Below are 27049 nucleotides of genomic sequence, written 5' to 3'. Positions count from 1 at the left end.
CGGCGGTGGCTGCAAACAAGAGCTCTCAGCATCCCTGCTGAGATCTCATACATTTAAGATCTAATCAACACCCCAAGCAGGCTATTTATAGTAAAAAAAAAAAAAATGAACAAGAGATGCAAAATTAAAAGACTGCCAATCCCTGATATCTCAGGCGGGTGGGGGTGTGGGGGAGGGATCTCAGAAACCAGATTCTAGAAAAGATGTCCCTCTTTTTGAAAACCACCGGCAGTCACTTGATAATATTGTGCTACAAGGACTAGGACTGCCAAGTCCCCGCCTGCTGCTGGCGGGGGACTTTTTTTGTGCAATGATGTCACCAGTTTGGAGAGCCAGTAGTGGTGTAGTGGTGAAGTGTGCAGACTCTTATCTGGGAGAACCGGGTTTGATTCCCCACTCCTCCACTTGCACCTGCTGGCATGGCCTTGGGTCAGCCATAGCTCTGGCAGAGGTTGTTCTTGAAAGGGCAGCTGCTGTGAGAGCTCTCTCAGCCTCACCCACCTCACAGGGTGTCTGTTGTGGGGGAGAAGGGAAAGGAGATTGTGAGCCGCTCTGAGACTCTTCGGAGTGGAGGGCGGGATATAAATCCAATATCTTCATCTACCTCACAGGGTGTCTGTTGTGGGGGAGGAAGGGAAAGGAGGTTGTGAGCCGCTCTGAGACTCTTCGGAGTGGAGGGCGGGATATAAATCCAATATCTTCATCTACCTCACAGGGGGTCTGTTGTTGGGGAGGAAGGGAAAGGAGATTGTGAGCCGCTCTGAGACTCTTCGGAGTGGAGGGTGGGATATAAATCCAATATCATCATCATCACCCGGAAGTGATGCATCACGCTGGGCAAGTCGCTCAAGGACGCTCTAGGAAATCATGGGAAATGCTCTGGTTTCATGCGGGAATGGTCAAGCAATTTGGTACCATAGAGTTCCCCCCCACCCAAAAAAATGCTAGAGCTTCCCCACTTGAAATCATAGAGTTTTCAGCAATTTCCTAGAGCGTCCCCGTGCAATATGCCTGGCATAATACGTCACTTTCGGGCAACATCATCATACTGCATGCCAACGGGACTCTTTGGGGATGGGATCCCCCCGGCGGCCTTCTCCCTGCTGGAGAGTTGGAGCCTGCCAAAGCAAGGGATCCTCCACCTCTGGAGGGAACTTGACAGCCCTAACAAGGACTGTGCCCGGACCTCAGCTGCTCAGGCTTGCACAGTCTCATTGGCTCTCAGAAGCTAAGCAAAGTTGGTCTTGGTTAGTACTTGGATGGAAGAGCATCTAGGAAGCTCAGGGTCGCTACAATGGCCAACCACCTCTGTCCATCTCTTGCCTTGAAAACCTGACAGGATTGACCTAAGTTGGCTAAGACTTGATGATACTTTCCACCACCAAAGTCCTGCCCCGGATGATCCAGGCTTGCCCAATCTCATCAAATCTCGGAAGCTAAGCAGCGTCAGCCCTGGTTAGTACTTGAGCCAGTTTGGTGTAGTGGTTAAGTGTGCGGACTCTTATCTGGGAGAACCGAGTTTGATTCCCCACTCCTCCACTTGCACCTGCTGGAATGGCCCTGGGTCAGCCATAGCTCTGGCAGAGGTTGTCCTTGAAAGGGCAGCTGCTGTGAGAGCCCTCTCCAGCCCCACCCACCTCACAGGGTGTCTGTTGTGGGGGAGAAAGGGAAAGGAGATTGTGAGCCGCTCTGAGACTCTTCAAAGTGGAGGGTGGGATATAAATCCAATATCTTCATCTACCTCACAGGGTGTCTGCTGTGGGGGAGGAAGGTAAAGGAGATTGTGAGCCGCTCTGAGACTCTTCGGAGTGGAGGGCGGGATATAAATCCAATATCTTCTTCGTCTTCTTGGATGCAGGGCTTCTTTTGTAGCAGGAACTCCTTTGCATATTAGGCCACACCCCCTTGATGTTGCCAATCTTCCTGGAGCTCACCGTAGGCCCTGTACAAAGAGCCCTGTAAGCTCTCGGGAGGACTGGCTCCATCAGGGAGGTGTGCCCTAATATGCAAAGGAGATCCTGCTACAAAAAAATGGGAGCCCACCAAGGAAGCTCAAGGTCACTACACAGAGGCAGGCAGGGCTTTTTTTGTAGCAGGGACTCCTTTGCCTATTAGGCCACACCCCCTGATGTAGCCCATCTTCTAAGAGCTTACAGGGCTCTTCTTGCAGGGCCTGCTGTAAGCTCTTGGAGGATTGGTGTATGATTTCCAGCGTAAGTCACTTGCAAGGAAGCTTATTCAACTGTCCACACTCCATCCAACAGGTAAAGCAAAAGGCACTTTATTAATGATGAGAAATAATAATAAAAAAGACCTTAAATGCCCATTATTAAGCCCATTATTAATTGGAATGCTCCCAGAGGTCCACCAACAATAACAATTAAAAACAAATTCAAACTTCAAGGGCAGGAGGTTTTCCAGCCTGGCCAGATGTGCACAGTTAAACCTTGACTCCCTGGCCGCCTCCCTTCCTCCAGTCCAGCTGTTAATTGAGATGACTCTGCAGCTCTAGCAAAAATGAACAGGGAACCGTTCCTGCAAAGACTTATAAATCAGTGCTCTTCTTTTAGTTTGTCACAGGTGCTATTCTGAGTGTAAGTTACTCTCTTCCTTTCAATTGGCTACATCAGGGGTGTGTGGCCTAATATGCAAAGGAGTTCCTGCTACAAAAGAAGAAGCCGCAGAGGCAGGCAATGGCAAACTACCTCTTATAGTCTCTTGTCTTTAAAACCTTGCAGGGTTGCCATAAATTGGCTGTGACATTGTGCAACTTTTGCCCACCACACTCCTTTGTAAATTTCAACGTCCAAAACAATGTAGAGCACAAGGTCTTAAGAAGATGTTGCCTGTATGAACCTTGGAGTGGGGCTATTGTAACTGTTATACAGTTGTATGTGTTGACACATGGTAAAAGGACTTGACCAATATAGATTATACATTTTTCAGTGCTTCAAGATAGCAAATTTGCATATTGCTCTATTGTTTCAGTGCATAGTCTGTTTCAATAGAAGGAAAAGAGGCTTGGTTCAATAGCTGTGCTGTGCGACTGAGAGAGCCTGGAAAGCAAAGCTCTCCACCACCACCACCCCTTCCTCCCCACGGATGGAGCCTCAGCCAATGGAGAAAACAGAGGTTTTGCCCTGTAGCTCCTGTGTGATTGAGCAAGCCTGGCAAAGCAATCTGTGATGCAGAAGGAAGCAAGAGAGAAGAAGAAGAAGATATTGGATTTTTTATCCCGCCCTCCACTCCGAAGAGTCTCAGAGCGGCTTACAATCTCCTTTACCTTCCTCCCCCACAACAGACACCCTGCGAGGTGGGTGGGGCTGGAGAGGGCTCTCACAGCAGCTGCCCTTTCAAGGACAACCTCTGCCAGAGCTCTGGCTGACCCAAGGCCATGCTAGCAGGTGCAAGTGGAGGAGTGGGGAATCAAACCCGGTTCTCCCAGATAAGAGTCCGCACACTTAACCACTACACCAAACTGGCTCTCCATGAAGAGAGGGAGATGGAAGCAGATGACAGCCAGTTGCTCGGGGGCCTGATAGGAGCCCTCTGGGGGCCTGATTTGGCTCCCGGGCAGCATGTTTGACACTCCTGGGCTATGCTATACCATTCCACATCCCAATGACTGTTTTAGGAACCAGAAAAAAAAAAACTACTACTGTCCTCATTGTTCAAAAATATATCTAAGAACTTCCATTTTTTTCTTTTCCCTGATGCTTTTTTTTAATACCTGCGATTTCCAATACCTCTATTTCATAGGTATATATATATATATATATATATATATATATATGTTTATGTTCTTGATTACATTTTAGTGTGTTTTGGAGTACTTTTTGAAAAACTGCCTTGGAAGCTTTTATAGATAGATGAATCTTACAGCGTTAGGTACTCCCAGTTTGCTAATATGGGATTTTGCCGTGATTTCACGTTTTCCATAAAATTTGATTACCTAACTATTATCAGGGATGTAAAAGCAATGCTCAGTTTCAGCGGGTGACGTGGGAATGCACTATACTGGGTAGACTTGTTTTTGTACAACTTCGGGAAACAGAAAAGATTAAACAAACCCTTATTATAAAGAATCACAATTTAACTTTAAAAAGCCAAGGTATATTAAATGTCAGCTTAAAAAAAAAAATCCTTTTTGATGTTAACAAGTGTAAAACCAATGCAATACCAGTATCAAGAATTACTCATTTTTTTATTTAGTGGGGGGAGAACTCAAAGAGAGTGTGTAACAGGGTTACTGGAATGTAGAACTATTAAGGCAGGGGTGTCAAACATGTGGCCCAGAGGGCTCCTATCAGGCCCCCGAGCAACTGGCTGTCATCTGCTTCCTTCTCCCTCTCTCTTGCTTCCTTCTGCATCTCAGCTTGCTTTGCAAGGCTTGCTCAGTCGCACGGGAGCTATGGAGCAAAACCTCAATTTTCTCCATTGGTTGAGGCTCCTCCCTTTCCTGGTCCCCTGGGGAAGGAAAGAAAGAGCCGGAGGTTCCTGGATCACACGGGAGAAATACAAAGAAAGCACCTTTAAGACCAAGAAGTGCTAATGTTTTAAGCATGTTTTATTTTAAGGGTTTTCTTTTTTTTTCTTTTTTTTTAATTTAGTCGTGTTTGTCTGTGTCCTTTAAAAAGTTTTTTTTTTATCTCTGCTACCTAATCTTAAATAGATGCACACATGGCCTGGCCCAACATGGCCTGGCCCAACAAGGTCTCATTTCTGTCAGATCCTGCACAGGTACCAATCTTGTATATGTTTCTGTACCATTACCAGGACTCCCTCTCTCTCTCTCTCTTTCTCTCTTTAAGCAGGAATGCACAGAAACACAATTCTGGCTGGCTTGACATCTGGAGGTGTGGCCTAATATGCAAATGAGTCCCTGCTGGTCTTTTCCTACCCCAAAAAAGCCCTGTGTAAAACCATGGGGATGTTAGGGGAAGTGGCCTAATATGCAAATGAGTTCCTGCTGGGCTTTTTCTACAAAAAGTCCTGTGTGAAACAATGGTGATGTCAGGGGGCGTCACCTAATTTGCAAATGAGTTCCTGCTGGGCTTTTTCTACAAAGAAGCCCTGACCATTATTATGGCCCTGGCCTGGATAGTCCAATCTAGTCTGACCCTGTCACATCTCAGAAGCTAAGGGGGGTTGGTACTGGTCAGTATTCGGATAGGAAATCCCAAAGAAGTCCAGGGTTGCTACACAGAGGCAAGCAATGGCATACCTTCTCTGAACATCTCTTGCTGTGACCAGAATAGCCCTAGATCAGGGGTGTCAAACATGTGGCCCGAGGGCTGAATCAGGCCACTGGAGGGCTTCTATCAGGCCCACAAGCAACTCACTGTTGTCTGCTTCCTTCTCCTTCTCTCGCTTCCTTCTGCATCACAACTTGCTTTGCCAGGCTTGCTCAATCGCACAGGAGCTACAGAGCAAAGCTCCCTTGGGGAGGATGTGGGGGAAGGAGAGCTAGCTTTGCCAGACTCTCTCAATTGCACAGCAGAGCTACTGAGCCAAAGACTCTCTTCCTTCTGTTGGCTGAGCCTCAGCAAGGCAGTAAGGTGAATTAGGCTGAGTGTGTTTGTCTGTGTCCTTTATAAAGTTTATATCTCCCTTACCTGGCATTATATTTTATGAAACACATGGCCCGGCCCGACAAGGTGAAGATCCGTCCCTCACAACAAATGAGTTTGACACCCCTGCCCTAGATACTCCGATCTCACTAGGTCTCAGAAGCTAAACGGGGTCGGCCCCGTTTAGTATTTGAATGGGAGACCACCAAGGAAGTCCCAGGTTGCTATGTAGAGGCAGGCAACAGGAAGCTAGCTACCTCTGAATGTCTGTCACCTTGGAAATCTTATAAGGTTGCCTGAAATCAACTGTGGCTTGCCAACAAAAAAACAGCAACAACACTTACTACTCATAATCTTCCTACTTCACCTTACGGGAAAGGGGAAAAAAGCCTTTATGTTTTCCTGTCTATCTAGAGAGATCTCTGAGAAACACCAACGCTCATGTACATCCCATCTTACATAAACCGAGTTTGACAACAGGTATCTTCTTCCCTGCTTTGTCTCCCTGTACAAGTTCTGACAGGAAAATGGCATTTTCATAGATTGGTTGGGAGGAGAAGAGGGCTTTGTCACACCTAAGCGTGCCAGCGGAGATGTTAGCCACGGACACGGCCGCCAAAGCGAAATGGATTTGTGCCAGAAGCTTGCAAAGCCTCCCCCCCCTTAGAACAGAATAATCTGAGGAAAAATACATTGGTTTTTTTGGGGGGAAAGAGCGAGTACATAAAGAGAACAGGAAAAATGGCAAGGTGAAGTGGCAGCTGATGTCTCTCCTGTACAATCAGTCGTGAGGGAGGGGGGGAAACACAATTTAATGCATTTCACTGGAAAAGTAATGTTCTGCTTTCTTTTGTGTGAGGAGAGACGTGGCGGTGTCCTGTGGTCCTGCGTGGAACAATGCTCCTCAAGACCCAGGGACCTTGATCTGTCCTTTTCTGCAATCACAGAAAAGCGTTACAGGCTGCGTGCTGGTTCCGCTTTAAAGTGGGATTTCGGGCTCACGGATATCCTGGCATCCAAGGAGCCGTCTCTCAACAAGTGCACGACACAGTCCTCGGCGTGTTGATTCCGAACGAAGCCCACTGTGTTCAGCACGGCTTAGAGCAGAGGAATTCGAGAGAGGTGAATATTCGAGGTTGTGAAGTAATAGAACTGGGAACGATCCAATCAGCTGAGACAGTGTGATGTAGTGATGAGAGTATTTGGGGCCTTTTTTTTTTCATAGAAAAAGCCCAGCAGGAATTCATCCGCATATTCGCCCACATCCCCTGATAACACCATTGTTTCACAGAGGACTTTTTCTACAATCAGGAACTCATTTGCATATTAGGCCACACCCCTGATGCCAAGCCAGCCGGAACTGCATTCCTATGTGTTCCTGCTCAAAAAAACAAAAAACAAAACCCTGAGTATTAGACTGGAACCTGAGAGACCCAAGTTCAAAATCAGCCATGAAGGCTACTGGGTGACTTTGGGCCTCTCTTTCAGCCTCATCAAGGGGAGGGGGGAGAGCAGTTTATTTATTTTATTTACTGCTTTTGTCCCCCAGTCTCAGAGTGGCTTACAATCTCCTTTACCTTCCTTCCCGACTGCAGACACCCTGTGAGGCGGGTGGGGCTGAGAGAGCTCTTACTGCAGCTGCCGATTCAAGGACAACTCTGGGAGAGCGATGGTTGACCCAAGGCCATTCCAGCAGCTGCAAGTGGAGGAGTGGGGAATCAAACCCGGTTCTCCCAAATAAGAGTCCGCACACTCAACCACTACACCAAACTGGCTCTCAGTTTGAGAGGCTTCAGATAAGCTGGTCTTCTACAGCACAGCGGAACTCAGGAATTGCTCCTGACACTCTCATTTCATGCAGCCAGCCTGGCTACAAATAACCTCATCAGGAGCTTTGGACTTGTCAGCTCGAAAGGCTCAAGAGACAGAAGTTGCCCCCGTGGAGCTCCTGTTTGCGATGCACCCTCCTTTCTGAGGATAACAGGAGTCAGTCACAGGTCTTTCAGAGAGCTGTTTAGGCTACCCAAAAGAAATGAAGAAGTTTGATAGTGCCACTCAGTCCCAATTTATCTCGGCAATGCCTCTCGTTAGGAAAAAGGAGGAACAAAACAGAGATAATTTATCACCGCCGTCCCATGAAGGGGGTTCCTTTATGTTAGGAAATGTTTAACACATTCCAGGTTTGAAATGGAGGAGGAGTTGGTTTTATACCTCACTCTTCACTGTCTGAGGGAGTCTCAAAGTGGCTTACAATCTTCCCTTCCTCTTCCTACAATAGGCACCTTAGCAAGGTAGGTGGGGCTGAAAGAGCTCTGAGAAAACTGAGATTGTCCCAAGAGAAGAGAAGAGATTAAATGTATACCCTGCCCTTCGCTACCCAAATGAGTCTCAGAGTGGCTTTTAATCTCCTTTTCCTTCTGCTCCCCACAACAGACACCCTGTTTGTCAAATCTTAGATTTCAGCAAAATTCTCACAGGGGGGCCCAGAAGCAAGATTGTTTTTTTTTGGGGGGGGGAGTGTTAAGAAAGAAAGAGCACAATATAATTTAGAGCAGGGGTCCCCAACCCCTGGTCCGTGGCCCGGTACTGGTCTGTGGCCTGTTAGCAACTGGGTCGTGAGTTGTATAATTATTTCATTATATATTACAATGTAGTAGTAATAATAATAAGACATTGGATTTCTATCCTGCTCTCCACTCTGAATCTCAGAGTGGTTCACAATCTCCTTTGTCTTCCTCCCCCAAAACAGACACCCTGTGAGGCGAGTGGGGCTGAGAGAGCTCTCCCCAGAAGCTGCCTTTTCAAGGACACCTCCTGCGAGAGCTATGGCTGACCCAAGGCTATTCCAGCAGCTGCAAGTGGAGGAGTGGGGAATCAACCCTGGTTCCCCCAGATAAGAGTCCTCACACTTAACCACCACAGCAAAATAAAGTGCATGATCACACCAAAATAAAGTGCACAAAATAAAGTGCACAATCATTGTATAATTTCAAAGCCATCACCCCTCCACCCCCCCCCCCCGGTCTGTGGAAAAATTGTCTTCCACAAAACCGGTCCCTGGTGCCAAAAAGGTTGGGGACCACTGATTAGGTGGTTCTGGAGCTCTGCTAGGGTTGCCAATCCCCAGGCGAGGGCAGGGGATCCTCCGGTTTAGAGGCCATCCCCCCACTTCAAGGTCGTCAGAAAGTGGGGGGGGGGAATGTCTGCTGGGAACTCTGTTATTCCCTATGGAGATTTATTCCCATAGAAAATCATGGAGAATTGATCCGTGGGTATCTGGGGCTCTGGGGGTGCTGTTTTTTTGGGGTAGAGGCACCACATTTTCAGTATAGCATCTAGTACCTCTCCCCAAAATACTCCCCAAGTTTCAAAAAGATTGGACCAGGGGACCCAATTCTATGAGCCCCAAAAGAAGGTGCCCCTATCCATTATTTCCTATGGAAGGAAGGCATTGAAAAGGTGTGCCGTCCCTTTAAATGTGATGGCCAGAACTCCCTTTGGAGTTCAATTATGCTTGTCAAAGCCTTGATCTTGGCTCCACCCCTAATGTCTCCTGCCTCCACCCCCAAAGTCCCCAGATATTTCTTGAATTGGACTTGGCAACCCTAAGCTCTGCTCCTGTGAGCTCCTGCCAAAAATGAGACCCGGTAGCCATGAATATGGAGTTGGGAGAAGAGACGTTCTTCTTCATCTTGGTTTGTCATAATCCAGGTTCGACAACAACAATCGGTTTGTAATGCTCATTTTGAAGTGGGAAGCAAGTATTACAAACTGCCAACGTACGTGTTCTGAGTATAGGGAATCTGAACTTCAGCAGAATTACGAATTTTCAATGTCTTAATCCTAAATCAGGGGTGTTGAATTCATTCATGATGAGGACTGGATTGGACCTAAATGAGACTTTGTTGGGCCGGACTGGGACATGTCGGGCCGGGCCGTGTGCATACCTATTTAAGATGAGGTAGCAGAGATATAAACTTTATAAAGGACCCAGACAAAAACAAAGATTAAAAAAAACCACCCTTAAAATAAAACATGCTTAAAACATTAGCGCTTGTTGGTCTTAAAGCTGCATTCTTTGTATTTCTCCCGTGGGATCCAGGGAACTGGGCAATGGAAACTCTGGCTCTTTCCTCCCCCCCAACCAGGGACCAGGAGTGGGAGGAGCCTCAACCAATGGAGAAAATAGAGGTTTTGCTCTGTAGTGCCTGTGTGGTTGAGCAAGTTTTGCAAAGCAAGCTGAGGCGCAGAAGGAAGCAAGAGAGAGGGAGAAGGAAGCCGACAAGAGTCAGTTGATCGGGGGCCTGATAGGAGCCCTCCGAGAGCCTGATTCAGCCCCCGGGCCACATGTTTGACACCCCTGTCCTAAGGGAACTCTGCTAATGTGTTGTAGCTTCTCCTAACCTTGCCCCTAACTAAAGTTGTAACTAGACTGTGCAACAACTCCCTTCCTCCAAGGTAGAGAAAGAAGTCCTTTTCTCCCTTTCTCACAATACAAGAACTCGTGGGCATCCAATGAAATTGCTGAGCAGTCGGGTTACAACGGATAAAAGGAAGTCCTTCTTCATCCAAAGGGTGATTATCACGTGGAATTCACTGCTACAGGAGGTGGTGACGGCTACAAGCATAGACAGCTTCAAGAGGGGAATGGATAAGCATATGGAGCAGAGGTCCATCAGTGGCTATTAGCCACAGCTTATTGCTGGAACTCTCTGTCTGGGGCAGTGATGCTCTGTATTCTTGTGCTTGGGGGGGGCACACTGGGAGGGCTTCTAGCCCCACTGGTGGACCTCTTGATGGCACTTGGGGTTTTTTTGGCCACTGAGTGACACAGAGTGCTGGAATGGATGGGCCATTGGCCTGATCCAACAAGGCTTTGCTTATGTCCTTATGTTCCCATAGATCAAAACAGCTTTTCGTGTGTGGGAGAACCAATAAATTAATTGGCACTGCCCCCCCCCAACCAGTGCTGACCTATCACAAGAAGCCACACTTTACACTAAGTAAGGGATTTCTTCTCCATTGACCTTTAGCTGGTGATCCTCCATGAAAACAGAAAAGACTTTCCAACGCTGAGAAACAAAAAAGACTGTGGTACCTGATTTGCTCGCTGTAAATTATCCATCACTAAACTGCCCGCCAACATATTAACAGCCTCCCTTCGGAAGAGCTGGATTTATTATTACTATTCATTGAATTGGCTCACGACCTGTTTACCGGGATTAGCTGAGCAATTCATGAATGACCAAGTCCGTGAAAGTCAACGTAATATATTAGGGCAGGTGGAGACTAATCCCAGTAGTGAATCTGTCCTGTTCTTTTGTTAAAATGTGCAATGACCTCTGGGGTTGAAAACAAAAGCAAAACAACAACAACAACCAAATAAGAAAACCAAATGCCATGAAGAAGACTGCAGATTTATACCCCGCCCTTCTCCCTGAATCAGAGACTCAGAGCGGCTTACAATCTCCTATATCATCTCCCCCCACAACAGACACCCTGTGAGGTGGGTGGGGCTGAGAGGGCTCTCCCAGTAGCTGCCCTTTCAAGGACAACTCTGCCAGAGCTCTGGCTGACCCAAGGCCATTCCAGCATCTGCAAGTGGAGGAGTGGGGAATCAAACCCGGTTCTCCCAGATAAGAGTCCGCACACTTCACCACTACACAAAACTGGCTCTCATGACCAACAGCCACAGTCAGATAAAGCTACAATCAGCACAGTCAGGGAAACTTTTTTAGGTGGTGGAATGTACATTTTGCATGCTGACGATAGAAAAAGAGTTGTTTTCATACCCCGCTTTTCTCTACCTTAAGCAGCTACCCTTCCCTTCCTCTGTAGGTGGGGCTGAGAGAGTCCTGACAGAACCTTGACCGGCCCAGTCACCCAACAAGCTTCATGTGGAGAAGCAGGGAATCAGGCCTGGTTCCAGGTTAGTCCACCACTCTTAACCACTACACCCTGCTGGTTCTCCTTTTGGTGAAGAGCCAGTTTGGTATAGTGATTAAGTGCTTGGACTCTTCTGGGAGAACCGGGTTTGATTCCCCACTCCTCCACATGCAGCTGCTGGGTGACCTTGGGTCATTCATAACTCTCTCAGAGCTGTTCTGCTCAAGAGCAGTCCTCAAAAGAGCTCTCTCAGCTCCACCTACCTCACAGGGTGTCTGTTGTGGGGAGGGGGAGGGAAAGGAGATTGTAAACCGCTTTGAGGCTCCAAGCGAAGGGCAGGGTATAAATCCAATCTCTTCTCCTCTTCCTTAGAGAGGAAAGAACAATTCATTTAAACAGGTCATTTCATAATCATAACGTTATCATAACCAGAACTCGCCATCATAAACGTAAACGTAATCATAGCACCAGTATATATGTTATTAATTTTTATTAATTTTAGCATTTTAACTAGAATTTTAATTACACTGTTAATGTAGTAGTTTTAATGATTGTATAATTAATGTATGAAATGTTGTTAGCCGCCCTGAGCCTGCTCCGGCGGGGAGGGCGGGATACAAATAAAAGTTGTTGTCGTTGTTGTTGTTCATAGAAAGAGTTGCCGACGCTCATTAGCACAACTCATTTGCACAACTCATTTGCATATTCATTCATAAACTTACTTGCATTAGCGATAGGAGCCATAGCAAGTAAACTTAAAAGTAAAAGAGCACAATACAATAATCAAACCAGCAAAACAATTAAAAATTGGGTAATTCCAAAAACGTAGAATACAAGTATAAACATCATTGCATCAGTAAAATTTTGCATATACCACACCCCCCTGTCATCACCGGAAGGTAATTATATCAGCATCGACCTTAAAAAGCTTCTTGAATTATAATGGTCATCTAAAACCTTACTCCCATCACACTTTTCACATTAGTTTCTCCTATGTGGCCACAGTGGCAGGATGAAGATTTCCATCTGTCTGATTTATATGTTTTGGTTATTTCCCCTTATTTTGGTGAGGAAAAATATTAGAAAGTTGTCCACTCTTAGAGTTCAGCAAAATTCTTGCCGGGAGGGGGGGTTGAACAATGGAGTTCAGAAGCAAGGGTTTTTTTTGGGGGGGGGGGGGCGTTAAGAAAGAAAGAACAAACACAATAAAATTTAGAGGTTCTGGAGCTCTGCTCCTGTGAGCTCCTGTCCAAAATGAGACCTGCATTTAAAACTGCATTTAATAGGGGAGGTTCACCTCTGTTCATGGTAGCCAAGGCTCATTTTGTAGCAGGCGCTCCTTTGCATATTAGGCCACACCCTCCTGATGTAGCCAATCCTCCAAGAGCTTACAGGGCTCTTAGTACAGGGCCTACAGTAAGCTCTGGGAGGATTGGCTACATCAGGAGGGTGTGGCCTAATATGCAAAGGAGCGCCTGCTACAAATTGAGCCCTGCCTGTAGCCGCAGCGATCCTAGTCACTCTGAAATTCATCCCATACATTGGCCTTCATTTCATATTGTACCTTTCCCTGTTCCATTTTCTCCTTCACCTCTCCTCCCATCAGTGGTCTATAGATCTCTCACTTGATATCAACAGCTGCCCATTCTCCCTCTCAGCTCCCACATGGAACTCCCATCAAATGTCTGCATTTTTCAATATAATTTCCACATGACAGTATTGTATGCAGGGGCCACTTTGTAGAAAAAATATGTGGTGGAGTTCATAAGCATAACTCATTAGCATATGACACCCCACCCCCACCAGCCAACAGCAACCCAATGCAAGAAAGGAGAGCTCCGGGCAAGCGAGGCCTGCTTGGGCTGGCTAGAGATCCAGGCAGACCAAAGCAGGCCTTGCTCACCTGGGGTTCTCCTTGGCCACCCCCCTCTCAGTCAAAAGGCCAGCAAGCCACCTAAGAAGTGGAGGAAGGGTGGTGTGAGCTTCTCCAGGGGTTAATGAGGGCTGATAGGGGTACGGCAAAGCTCCTGGTGGCTGTCTGTCTGCCTGTTCTCCTAATCTAGGGATTGTTATGCAGCTGTACCTACTATTCAATGGACAAGGTAGGTGGAGAGGAGGAGGGGAAACCCTCCGAAAGGTTCAGGAGCTGTGTTCCTGTGAGCTCCTGCTGAATTCAAGGCTCGATTGCATGTATGAATGATGCACATATTCACTGTCCACATCAGAGCAGCTGCCCCTATGTGATTCTCTGTCCGCCTAGGGCGAGTAGCTACTTGAGGCAAGAACTACATTATGCATTTGTAGGAAAGCATAAACCCCCGGCAGAAAGTTTCCCGTATCTGACCCGGCTCCTCTGGACCCATTTCTCAGATCGACCAAGCCAAATCGAATGATCCACTTTCCATCTCGCAGACGACAGGAATTCCATTGAGCATGCAAACAACAGCTCAGAAAATATTTATACCGTTCGACGGAAGTTCGACTCCTTTCATTTCCATCCGCATTTGTGCTTTTAAGATAATTCATAAGCGGCGAATGAAGAAAAAAAGATTTTAAAACGCGCGTACACACAGAGAGAGAATTCCAGAGATGGAACGGATTTTCAAGCAACTCATACACTTTCATGTATCAAGGAAAACCAAGGGGGAGAACCCCGCCCCCCCCCCCCCGCTGTTTTCTTGACTTCACAATACATCTTCATTGATTCCAGTTCATTGTTTTCCAAAAGACTGGCTAATCAAGTTGAACGTTCCCCTTCTGCAGAACTTCTTGACTGCAGTTCGCACAACAGGACACCGGCCAGCCTGCTGAGCGGTGGAATTACACAACGGGTCTCACAGAAAGAGTTGCAGCCTATTAAAACGTACATTTGCATCTGCTTTCTGGCTCATCTAGCATGCTGCAATATTTTTTTTTAATGCGATTTGCAAGGCTGAAGAGGGAGAAAGGCTCTTTCCAAAGGTAATACATTGGAGCTGTAATCTAGCACGCGCTGCGATGGATGCCATGCGCCCGACGTTGTGGTTTAAGGCGCCAATGGGGACCTTCACTTGGAGGGCCACCTTTGCCCCGCACATAGGGTTGCCAAGTCCAATTTAAGAAATGTCTGGGGACTTTGGGGGTGGAGCCAGGAGACTTTGGGGGTGGAGCCAGGAGACATTGGAGGTGGAGCCAATATCAAGGGTGTGACAAGCATAATTGAACTCCAAGGGCGTTCTGGCCCTCACATTGAAAGGAACCGCACACCTTTTTAAATGTCTTCCTTCCATAGGAAATAATGAAGGATAGGGGCACCTTCTTTTGGGGCTCATAGGATTGGACCCCCTGGTCCAATCTTCTTGAAACTTGGAGGGCATTTTGGGGAGAGGCACTAGATGCTATACTGAAAATTTGGTGCCTCTACCCTAAAAAACAGCTCCCCCCAGAGCCGCAGATACCCACGGATCAATTCTCCATGATTTTCTGTGGGAATAAATCTCCATAGGGAATAACAGAGTTCCCAGGAGACATTTCCCTCCCCTCCCCCCGCTTTCTGATGACCCTGAAGCAGGGGGAGGGCCTCCAAACCGGGGGATCTCCTGCCCCCACCTGGGGATTGGCAACCCTAATGGGGACCTTCACCTGGAGGGCCACCTTTGCCCCACACATGGCAGATATCAGGCTCAGGGAGGAGACCCTAAGGACCAGGAAGTGGTTCCTGTGCCACCGGGATTTCAGGTCACAGGAAGAAAGTGCAAGCGGTTCAATGGGCTAAAACAGGGGCATTTTTGTAGAAAAATAGGAGGCAGAGTTCATTAACATAATTCATTAGCATATGCCATGCCCCTCCCACAGCCAAAAACAACCCGATGCAAGAAAGGAGAACCCTGAACCAGCGAGGCCTGCTTGAGCTGGTTTGAGATCTAGTCAGCCAAAACAGGCCTTGCTCACCTGGGGCTCCCCTGGGCCACCCCCCCCCTCCCCAGTCAAAATGCCAGCAAGCCACCCAACTGTCCAAAATCACGTAAGTGGGAAAAGGGTGGCACAAGCTTCTCCGGGGGTTAATGAAGGCAGGTTGGGGTGTGGCAAAGCCCCTGGTGGCTGGCTGGCTGTCCATTCTCCTAATCCAGGGATTGTTATGCAGCTGCAACTACTATTCAATGGACAAGGTAGGTGGGGAGGAAGAGGGGGAGCCGTCAGAAGGGTTCAGGAGCTGTGCTCCTGTGAGCTCCTACTGAATCTGAGGCCTGGGCTAAAAACCTTTGAACTCCAGGAGTCAGGTGATGCAGAAGTGCCAATCCTCGACTCCTTTCTGCTATAGTCTGTTTGTGCTTCCTCAAACTGGGCAAAGCATTGCCAAGATGAACCACTCAATTGCCCCTTCTGCCTTATATTTATGGACATTGGCCAGCTTCCTGTCAGTTGCCACCTTCCATTTCTTGTCCCTAGCTAGTTTTCTCATCTGGCTAGACTCACTGCTAGGCTTCCCAACCCTCCCGCCCTGGCGGGGGACCCCAGGATTTCCAACCTCTTCCCCCGCTCCCCAAAAAAACGGAAGCGGGGGGAGGGGGGAAATGGCGCCAAGGAGCATGGCGAGCCGCCCCATCCCGGAGCGGGCGAGGCCACCGCGCCACTGCCGCCCCCTCCCCGCCCACCGCAGCTGCTCCTCCGAGATGGGCCCAGGCTGAGAAGGGGAGGGCAGAGGCAGGCCAGGAGCATGGCGAGCCGCGAATCTGGGCCCTTCTAGGACCCGGACTCGCGGCTCACCACGCCCCCGGCCTGCCTCCACCCCCCTCCGATTCCACCCCAGAGGCAGAGCGGGTGAGGCTGCCGCGCCGCCCCCCCCACCGCAGCTGCTCTTCCGAGATGGGCTCAGCCTGAGCCCATCTTGGAGGATCAGCCACGGCGAGCGGAGAAGAGGCAGCAGCAGCGCAGTGGCGTTGCCCGCTCTGAGACAGGGTGGCTCGCCACGCTCCCTGGCGCCGTTTCCCCCCTAGCTCCACCCCAGTGTCTCCTGGCTCCACCCCCAAAGTCTCCTGGCTCCACCCCCAAAGTCCCCAGATATTTCTGGGATTGGACTTGGCAACCCTACTCACTGCATCTGGCCAAACCTCACCACTATAGGAACTCCAACTTTTGTTGTAGAGATACACAGCTACCGCATCTCACCCTGTGTAGACTTTGGCCTCTAGTCCACGGGTGGCCAAACTGTGGCTCGGGAGCCACGGGTGCCTCTTTCACTCATATTGTGCAGCTCTTGAAGCCCCCACCGCCCCATCAGCCAGCTTGGAGAAGGCATTTGTCTCTTTAAATCACTTCTCCAAGCCAAGCCAGCCAGTAGCTTGGAGAATGCATTTAAAATTAAAGTGGCTTTCTTTCCATCTCTCCCTCCCTCCTCCCTTCCCCATCTATTTGCCTTCCTCCCTCCCTTCCTCAAACATCTGATGTTCATATCTTGCAGCTCTCAAACATCTGATGTTTATTCTGTGTAGCTCTTACATTACACAAATTTGGCCACCCCTGCTGCAGTCTTTCCAGTACTGATTGTTCAACATGGAGAAGCGCTGTAGACATGGGGACAATGAAAAACCATAACCAAATCACTAGTGGACTCTGAAAGCAATAGCTAATGCGGGATTATCAGAGACTCTCTCTCACTGGGGGTGGGGAGTCTTGACACCTATAATTCAAGCTATAATGGAGACTAAAGGGAAACAATGTCTGAAGGAGTCATGGGGAATCCTTCAAACATTATCGTTTCATATATGAAAAAAAAACCTGAACATTATATCATAGACTCCTAGAAGGGACCCCCAGGGACATCTAATCCAACCCCCTGCACAATGCAGGAACCTCACAAGTACCTCCCCCTAAATTCACAGGATCCACATTGCTGTCAGATGGCCATCTAGCCTCTGTTTAAAAACCTCCAAGGAAGGAGAGCCCAACACCTCCCGAGGGAGCCTGTTCCACTGAGGAGCTGCTCTAAAGGTCAGGAAGTTCTTCCTAATGTTGAGCCGGAAACTCTTTTGATTTAATTTCAACCCTGGAGCCACAGATAACAATTCCACACCATTTTCTATATGACAGCCCTTCAAGTACTTGAAGATGGTGATCATATCACCTCTTAGTCACCTCTTTTCCAGGCTAAACATGCCCGTATCTTCAACCTTTCTTCGTAGGACTTGGTCTCCAGACTTGTTACCTCCATTCATTGTGCATCCCTGAATGCCTTTGTCAATCATCACATTAGAACATGTTGATAATCACGTCTATGGCAATGCGAAGCACCAGAACTCACCTGGTAGGTGGCCGTCACTTCTCTATCAAGGGGTCGCGTCACAAGGACCTCTCCAGTATTCTCAATGATCTTGAAAAATCCTTTGGGTTCTTGTTCTACTCCCTTCCCAGAAATCCTGAATTTTGAGCCCTCTGGTTTGTCATTGTCTACAACCTACAAGAACAAAGGGGGGAAAAAAAAAAAGAGAAGGATTCAGGCCAAATCAATGGAAAGAACCTCTTAGCAATAACTTGGAGGCTGCTTAACAGACAAGCTCCCCCCATGAAAGGCAACCTCCCATTTCTGCAAGGTCTCCTCTGCTCTCACACTAGGAGAAAATGAGAGGAAATGACATAGTGCACATGGCAACATCCAGGGGTCGTTTTGTAGAAAAATAGGTGGAGAAGCTCATCCAGGGATGGTTATGCAGCTGCACCTACTATTCAATGGGCAAGGCGGGAAGGAGGAGGAGGAACCCTCAGAAAGGTTCAGGAGTTCAGGCCTGGCAAGATCACTTCTGGTTGCTACCTCCACAATAATCTAGGAATTTCCCCAATCTCTACAGTCCTTATCATTAGATTTTTTTTTTCTTTTTAGAGTACCAGAGAGGCTGTGTAATTAGTCACCACAAAATTATGTTAGCACATCATATGGATGAAATTAAGAACATAAGAGAACATAAGATAAGCCATGTTGGATCAGGTCAATGGCCCATCCAGTCCAACACTTTATGTCACACAGTTGCCCAAACCAAGGTGCCATCAGGAGGTCCACAAGTGGAGCCCGGACTCCAGAAGCCCTCCCACTCTTGCCCCCCAAGCACCAAGAATACAAAGAATCACTGCTCCAGACATAGTGTTCCACCAATACCTTGTGGCTAACATCCACTCATGGACCTCTGCTACATATGTTTATCAAATCCCCTCTTGAAGCTGTCTATGCTTATAGCCACCACCACCATCTCCTGTGGAAGTGAATTCCATGTGCTAGTTATTTTTTGGGCAAAGAAATACTTCCTTTTATCTGTTCTAAACCTACTAGTCATTAATTTCATTGAGTGCCCATGAGTTATCATATTGTGAAATCCCATACATAATTTTCTAAACCTTTATCATGTCACCCCTCAATTGTTTCTCCAAACTAAAGAGTCCTAACTGCTTTAACCTTTTCCCATCCCATTAGTCATTTCAGTCACCCTTTTCAGCACCTTTTCCAATTATTCTTTCTATCTATCTATCTATCTATCTATCTATCTATCTATCTATCTATCTATCTATCTATCTATCTATCTATCTATCTATCTATCTATCATCTATCTATCTATCTATCTAGATAGATAGCTGTACACACAGAGAGATAGATCATAGATAGATAGATAGATAGATAGATAGATAGATAGATAGATAGATAGATAGATAGATAGATAGATAGATGGTGGGTGGGTGGACGGACAGACAGATAGAGAGACAGACAGACAGACAGATAGATAGATAGATAGATAGATAGATAGATAGATAGATAGATAGATAGATAGATAGATAGATAGATAGATAGATGTGGTGACCAGAACGGTACACTATATTAAAAATGAAGTTGCACCATTGATTTATACAGGGGCATTATAATACCAGCTGATTTGTTTTCAGTTCCCTTCCTAATAACCCCAGCATAGCAGCCATTGAGACAACATCTTCAGTGAATAATGTACCACAACTCCAAGATCTCTCTCTCGGTCAGTTTGGATCTATTGTTGTCATCGTCGTCATCATCATCACATATTTAATTGCCCAGGTCTTGTCTGGAGCAGCATCCCTACTTGAGAGGAATGTTTTAGACAAACTGGAACCAGCTCAGAGAAGGGCAGTGGAAACAGTGTCTTCCAAGGAAAAGTTGAAGGACCTGGGTATTTTAAAGAGGCGTTGGCCAGAGGTTCTGAGGAAGGGGGTTAGAAATGGTCTGGAAGGCCACATCCAACTCTGCAATCTGAGAGAGCATGTGCTAGGGTTGCCAACTTTCAGGTCTGGAGATTCCCTCAGAATTACAACTGATCTTCAAATGACAGCCATCAGTTCCCCTGGGGAAAACGGCTGCGTTGGAGGGTGTACTCTGTGCCATCTCAGCCCTGTGGAGATTCTTCCCCTCCCCTAAGTTCTGCCCTTTCCGGGCTCCTCCTCAAATTTCCAAGAATTTCCCAACCTGGACTTGGCAAACCTAGCAAGTGCTGCACACGCCTTCCTTTACACACAGAGAACTGCCACACAAAAGTGAAAGCAGACCACATTCCTAAGCGGTGGTCAGGCCCCAGGGTTCCCGCTCACTGGAAAGCAGCAGAGAAAGCATGGGGACTGGCGCTTCATTCGAAAACGAAAAGGCACCTCATAAATTGTATCCATATTGGAACTACCGATTCCAGAGAGGTCCTGTGATGCGCTCTAATCTGTGTGAAGACAGTTCTTCATGTTATGGGAAACAACCAACGTTGCCTGGCAAACGATAAACATTCTTAAGCACGTGAGAGTTGCTAGAAATAGCCAAACTAGCAGCAATTCCAAATTCTAAGAATATTTTAGACGACGGAAATTCGCAACAACCAGCTGAATCAAACGACGACAACAACGGCGACAAAACCTTAACCTGTTACTAATGAATGGATAAGAAAGGAATAACTGTGTACAATCTGTCCATCTTTTTTTTTTCTCATCTGTGAAGAAGATGCATCGTTTGCTTTGTATACTGGTTCTGATTATGTATGTTGCATTTTACTAAAACGTATATTTTAATAAAATGGTAGTGATAGATCAAAGAAACAGATAGGTAGGTAGGTATAAATCCAGTATCATCAGTATAATAGACAGACAGACAGACAGACAGACAGACAGACAGACAGACAGACAGACAGACAGACAGACAGACAGACAGATAGATAGATAGATAGATAGATAGATAGATAGATAGATAGATAGATAGATAGATAGATAGATAGACAAAAAAATCCCACCGCCACGGGCATCAACGTGAATGTGCAAACCCAGGAGTGAATTGGAGGTCATAAATAAGGAGTTAGGGTTGCCAGGTCTGTGTTGGGAAATACCTGGAGACTTTGTGGGTGGATCTGCGAGAGGGCCGGGTCTGAGGAGGGGAGGGGCCTCAGCATCTCTCTCTCTCGGCTTGACTTCGCGAACGAAGATTTAGAAAGGGTGCAGTAGTCCACGTCTGCTGCAGGCTCGCTGGTGGCTGACAAGACCAATGCGGGACAGGCAGATCCGGCCACAGTGGCTGCAGGGAAGAGTCTGATTTGGGGTTGGTGCTGTAGCAGTGCGATTCTTCCTCAATCTCCTTTTGTCCTCAAGACCAGCTATGCGTGCGTTCTCAAAGGAAGAGACAGCCTGGTGGATGGTGTGCCTCCATGCTTTGCGATCTGAGGCTAGGTCAGACCACTGGTGATGGTTGATGCGACAGGTGCCAAGGGATTTCTTCAAGGAGTCCTTGTACCTCTTCTTTGGTGCCCCTCTATTTCGATGGCCGGTGGAAAGTTCGCCATACAGAGCAATCTTGGGAAGGCGGTGGTTTTCCATCCTAGAAATATGCCCTGCCCAGCGCAGCTGCGTCTTCAACAGCAGTGCTTCGATGCTTGTAACCTCCGCCCTCTTGAGGACTTCAGTGTTGGTCACAAAGTCACTCCAGTGGATGTTGAGGATGGTGCGAAGGCAGCGCTGATGAAAGCGCTCAAGGAGTCGCAGGTGATGACGGTATAAAACCCACGATTCGGAGCCGTAGATGAGGGTTGTCATCACAACCGCTTTGTAAACATTGATCTTTGTGCCTTTTTTCAGATGCTTGTTGCTCCACACTCTTTTGTGCAGTCGGCCAAATGCACGGTTTGCCTTTGCCAGCCTGTTGTCGATCTCCTTGTCGATCTTGGCATCTGAGGAGATGATGCACCCCAGGTAGCTGAACTGCTGGACTGTCTTCAGAACTGATTCACCCACAGTGATGCAGGGAGGGTGATAATCTTCCTGGGGTGCAGGCTGGTGGAGAACTTCTGTCTTCTTCAGCCTAACTTCTAGGCCGAATAGCTTGGCAGCCTCTGCAAAGCAGGACGTCATATGCTGCAGAGCTGATACCGAGTGGGAGACGAGTGCAGCATCAGCAGCAAACAGTAGCTCTCGGATGAGTTTTTCCATTGTCTTGGAGTGAGCCTTTAGTCGCCTCAGGTTGAACAGGCTGCCATCAGTGCGATAGCGGATGTAGACACCATCGTCATCATCTAGATCTACTGCGGCTCTTTGAAGCATCATGCTAAAGAAGATCGTAAAGAGAGTTGGCACGAGAATGCAGCCTTGCTTTACACTCAGCATGGTGCCCTATCAAAGATTCCACCCTTCAAAGCAGCTAGTTTGGTGTAGTGGTTAAGTGCATGGACACTTTATCTGGAAGAACCAGGTTTGATTCCCCACTCCTCCACTTGCAGCTGCTGAAATGGCCTTGGGTCAGCCATAGCTCTTGCACAGCTGTCCTTGAAAGGACAGCTTCTGGGAGAATTCTCTCAGCCCCACTTACCTCACAGGGTGACTGTTGAGGGGGCGGGGGGTTAGATGAGATGACCGCTCTGAGACTCTAAGATTCAGAGTATAGGGCAGGATATAAATCCAGTATCTTCTTCTGTTTTCTTCAGGGGAGCTGATCTCTGCCAGCTGGAGATCAGTTGTAAAAGTGGGAGATCTCCAGCCCCCACCCAGAGGCTGGCAACTCTACAAGGAGTGCAAAAGGTTTCTAGCTCCAGGGAATGCAGAATTCACCCTTCTGCAAAGCTGTTTTCCTTTGTGACCTCCAGTCCAATGCCCTTCTTTACAAGCTCCCATTTTCTCTTGCCACCGCTTTCCCATTCTTTGCCATTCTCCTTCCCGAATTTGTGCTCACACACCGAGCTCACTCTCGGGTTCAGGAGAAAGCCATGCAAGGGAAGCATTTCTGCACCAAAAGAAGGAAGCAGCAATCTGAACGTCTGGGCCCAACCCCGGGCTTCTGCCTTTGCGCGTGCTTTTTTAAAGCCCGGAAGAACAGAGCAGGCAATTACAAAGAAGAGGGTTTTAACGTTTGCAATAATTTGTTTAATGTTTAATTAGCCACCAGAGGGAGCTGCGTGCTCCCAGAAATAAGACAGACACAGGAACATCTCCTAATTAAGATGCTCCTGGAATGGCTCTGTAGTTCAAAGGAAGTGTGTCCCCTTGTTCAAGCTAAACCGCACATTGTTGAAAAATGTCCAAGCAGAAATCAGGACTGTCGCTTTGTGCAGCAGGCTTTGGTTAAAGGAGAGAGGAAGGGAAGAAGCAAACATGATTCCGGGATTGCCGAGTCCAATTCAAGAAATAGCTGGAGACTTTGAGGGGTGGAGCCAGGAGACTTTGGGGGTGGAGCAAGGAGATGTTGGGGTGGAGCCAGGAGCAAGGTTGTGACAAGCATAACTGAACTCCAAAGGGCGTTCTGGCCATCCCATTTAAAGGCACTGCGCACCTTTTAAAGGCCTTCCCTCCACTGGAAATAACGAAGGATAGGGGCACCTTCTTTTGGGGCTCATAGAATTGGATCCCTCCGGTCCAAATCCCTTTGAAACCTGTAGGATCTTTTGGGGAGAGGAATCGGATGCTATGTTGCAAATTTGATGCCTCTACCTCAAAAAACAGCCCCCTCAGAGCCCCAGGTACCCACAGATCTATTCTCCATTATATCCAATGCAGGGGTGGCCAACGGTAGCTCTCCAGATGTTTTTTTGCCTACAACTCCCATCAGTCCCAGCCAGCATGGCCAATGGCTGGGGCTGATGGGAGTTGTAGGCAAAAAACATCTGGAGAGCTACCGTTGGCCACCCCTGTCCGATGGGAATCGGTCTCCATTGGGAATAATGGAGTGCCCAGCAGACATTTCCCTCCCCTCCTCCACTTTCTGATGACCCTGAAGCGGGGGGAGGCTATCCAAACTGGGGGATCCCCTGCCCCCACCTGGGGATCGGCAACCTTACATTATCCCAACGTTTCTTCCTCATGCTAGATTCAGGAAGCATATTCTGCCCCGAATTAGAACAAAATTCACCATCTCCCCACTCCCCGCTCTTGTTTAACCCCAATATATAGTCCACCTAGGGTTGCCAGGTCTGTGTTGGTATAATACCTGGAGACTTTGGGGGTGGAGCTAGGAGAGGCTGGGGTTTGGGGAGGGGAGGGGCCTCAGCATGATACAATGCTATAAGGTCCACCCTTCAAAGCAGCCATTTTCTCCAGGGGAGCTGATCTCTGGCAGCTGGAGATCAGTTGTAAAAGTGAGAGGTCTCCAGGCCCCACCTGCAGGGTTGGCAACCCTAGATTCTGCCTTCAGAACCACTTCTGTACAGCCAATAAGGTCACCAGCATCCAGATGGGGTCTTGCAGCTCTCCTGGGAAATACGACGGATCTTCAGACACATCTCCAGGCGGCAACGCTGATTGCACCTCTTATGAAATGCCTATTGCACATATCGTACAGGTTTTACAGATACCGTGGATTACCAAAAAGACAAATAGGTGGCTTCTGGACCAAATCAGGTCTGAACTCTCCCTAGAAACTAAAACGACTGAGGCTGTTGTACTTTGGTAACGGTACGAGAAGATTCGAGTCACTGGAAAAGACGATAACGCCAGGGAAAATGGAAGGCAGCCGGAAAAGAGGAACACTCAGCATGAGACGGATTGATTCCATTAAGGAAGCCACAGCCCTCAGTTTGCAGGACCTGAGAATGGCTGTTGATGACAGCACGTTTCGGAGGGCATTAATTCAGAGTCGTCATATGTTGGAAGTGCCTTGGTAGCATTTAACACATGAGCATATTGCATCATGCCAGCGGTGAATGTTGAAAGAATGTTGAAAAAAGGCATTTCTCTCTTTTAAAACACTTCTCCAAGCCAGTTGTCTTTCCACCTCTCTCTCTCTCTCGCTCTCTATCTCTCTATCCATCCATCCATCCATCCACCCAGGCCTCAGATTCAGTGGGAGCTCGCAGAAGCATAGCTCCTGAACACTTCTGAGAGTTCCTCCTCCTCCTTCTGAGAGTTCCACCTCCTTGTCCACTGAATAGTATGTGCAGATGCATAACAATCCCTGGATGAGCTCCACCACCTATTTTTCTACAAAACAACCCCTGCATCTATCATCCCTCCTTCCTTCCTTCCTTCCTTCCTTCCTTCCTTCCTTCCTTCCTTCCTTCCTTCCTTCCTTCCTTCCTTCCTTCCTTCCTTCCTTCCTTCCTTCCTTCCAACATCTGACATTCATGTCTTGTGGCTCTCAAACATCTGGCATTTATTCTATGCGGCTCTTACATGAAGCAGATTTGACCACCCCTGGGGTCTACAAGATATTTGGTGGCACGCACTTTCAAAAGACTCCAGCATCCCTGTCACCCCTCCCAGAGACATGCAGCCTTCAACAAGAGCTAAAAAGCATCGGAGAGGCTTAAGGTGGATACAGAAGGAAAGACAAGAAGGCAATGGATCTTCTTGAAGCTTTCCGTGGCTTCATCGGAAGACAAGTTCAAATTAAAGAAGCTGGCATCCGGAAAGTTAATGTAAAAAAAAAAAAAATCCCACAAGCGGCATAAAACAAATCGGCCTGTTGACTTCGCAGTCCCTTCCACTCTCTGAATCTTGGCCAGAACAAATTTACCAGCTGCTATTTTTCAAAGGCTGTTACCGCGTCCCTTCCAGCTCGGTTCACTCCAAGATTGTGATCCCTCTGCTGCTCTGATCTTATCACCAGAGTAAATCAGAGAATGTTTTCAAGGAAGCAGAGAGAGGAAGAGATAAGTGAAGAAGGGTGGGAGGAAACACACACAACTCATCCGCAATATCCCCAGGAGATGCTTTTTCGGGTGGGGAGGGGAGGGGAGCTTTACAACCACAGAAATTCTGCTTTCAACAACGTTATTACAACTTTGCAACCCTGGAGGTGTCACCACTTAATAACTGCTATTTTTCTAGCTCAACACGTCCTGGAAGATACTCTTCGTGGGTTCAGAAAGTATCGAGCGACTAACAACTGTTCTCAGTAGTCTAGTCCAGGGACACTCACCCCACAACTCCATATAGAATGATGCTGAGAAGTAAAGTAGGAGGACAAGAACGAGGGAATGCATGTCCTTTTGTTTCACCTAGACTTGCAGCAACACCAATTGGCAACTTTTATTACCTTTTATGGCTCTCCAGGCCAAATGGCCCTCTAATTTGTGACACTGTTTTGCCATGTGATCCAAGCTTTGTATCAGTTTGCACTCTTGACCCACCGACGACATATATTTCAGCCCGCTGTGCCTTATCCCCTCGTCTGAAGAAGGGTGCTTTTAGCACATGAAAGCTTCCGTTCTGAGTAAAACTTGGTTGATCTTAAAGTTGCTGCTTGACTCCTGCTTTGTTCTACAGCTTCAGACCAACACGGCTGCCCATTTGGAGAGCCAGTTTGGAGCAGTGGTTAAGTGCGCGGACTCTTATCTGGGAGAACGGGGTTTGATTCTCCACTCCTCCACTTGCAGCTGCTGGAATGGCCTTGGGTCAGCCATAGCTCTGGCAGAGGTTGTCTTTGAAAGGGCAGCTGCTGTGAGAGCCCTCTCAGCCCCACCCACCTCACAGGGTGTCTGTTGTGGGGGAGGAAGGGAAAGGAGATTGTGAGCCACTCTGAGACTCTTCAGAGTGGTGGGCGGGATATAAATCCAATATCTTCATCTACCTCACAGGGTGTCTGTTGTGGGGGAGGAAGGGAAAGGAGATTGTGAGCCACTCTGAGACTCTTCAGAGTGGTGGGCGGGATATAAATCCAATATCTTCATCTACCTCACAGGGTGTCTGTTGTGGGGGAGGAAGGGAAAGGAGATTGTGAGCCGCTCTGAGACTCTTCGGAGTGGAGGGCGGGATATAAATCCAATATCTTCTTCTTCTTCTTCTTCTTCTTCTTCTTCTTCTTCTTCTTCTTCTTCTTCTTCTTCTTCTTCTTCTTCTTCTTCTTCTTCTTCTTTCTCCGTAATTTGCTGAAAGTGACATTGATGATTACCAACAAAGACAGGAACCGTGTCAGTTCTAATTCTGGGAGATCTCCAGGCCCCATCTGAAGGTTGGCACCCCTAATCTGCTAGACACTTATATTTGGACATCATGAACAAACTCCAGTTGGTTTGGGCAGGGATCATTTTGTAGAAAAGTAGGTGCAAGAGCTCATTAGCACAACTCATTTGCCTCTGCGACACACCCCTGACATCCCCAGGAGGTGTGCTAAATGATATCAGCGCAGCAGCTGCAGTAAAATGCTTCTTGAA

At 47.7% G+C, this 27049-nt stretch overlaps 1 protein-coding gene across 1 annotated transcript in view; it reads right to left on the bottom strand.

The window, feature by feature from the left end:
- Positions 1 to 27049, bottom strand: part of CDH13 (cadherin 13) — a 1257603-nt gene that overhangs the window by 664445 nt on the left and 566109 nt on the right. The window contains exon 5 of the mRNA XM_060253738.1: positions 17737 to 17889. Coding sequence (XP_060109721.1) covers positions 17737 to 17889 — 153 coding nt within the window. The remainder of the gene's footprint in view (positions 1 to 17736; positions 17890 to 27049) is intronic.

The sequence above is a fragment of the Heteronotia binoei genome, chromosome 14 (genome assembly GCF_032191835.1).
Source record: "Heteronotia binoei isolate CCM8104 ecotype False Entrance Well chromosome 14, APGP_CSIRO_Hbin_v1, whole genome shotgun sequence".
Classification (NCBI taxonomy): domain Eukaryota; kingdom Metazoa; phylum Chordata; class Lepidosauria; order Squamata; family Gekkonidae; genus Heteronotia; species Heteronotia binoei.
The sequence above is the reverse complement of the archived record's forward strand: the minus strand, read 5'-3'. Positions and strand labels throughout refer to the sequence as shown.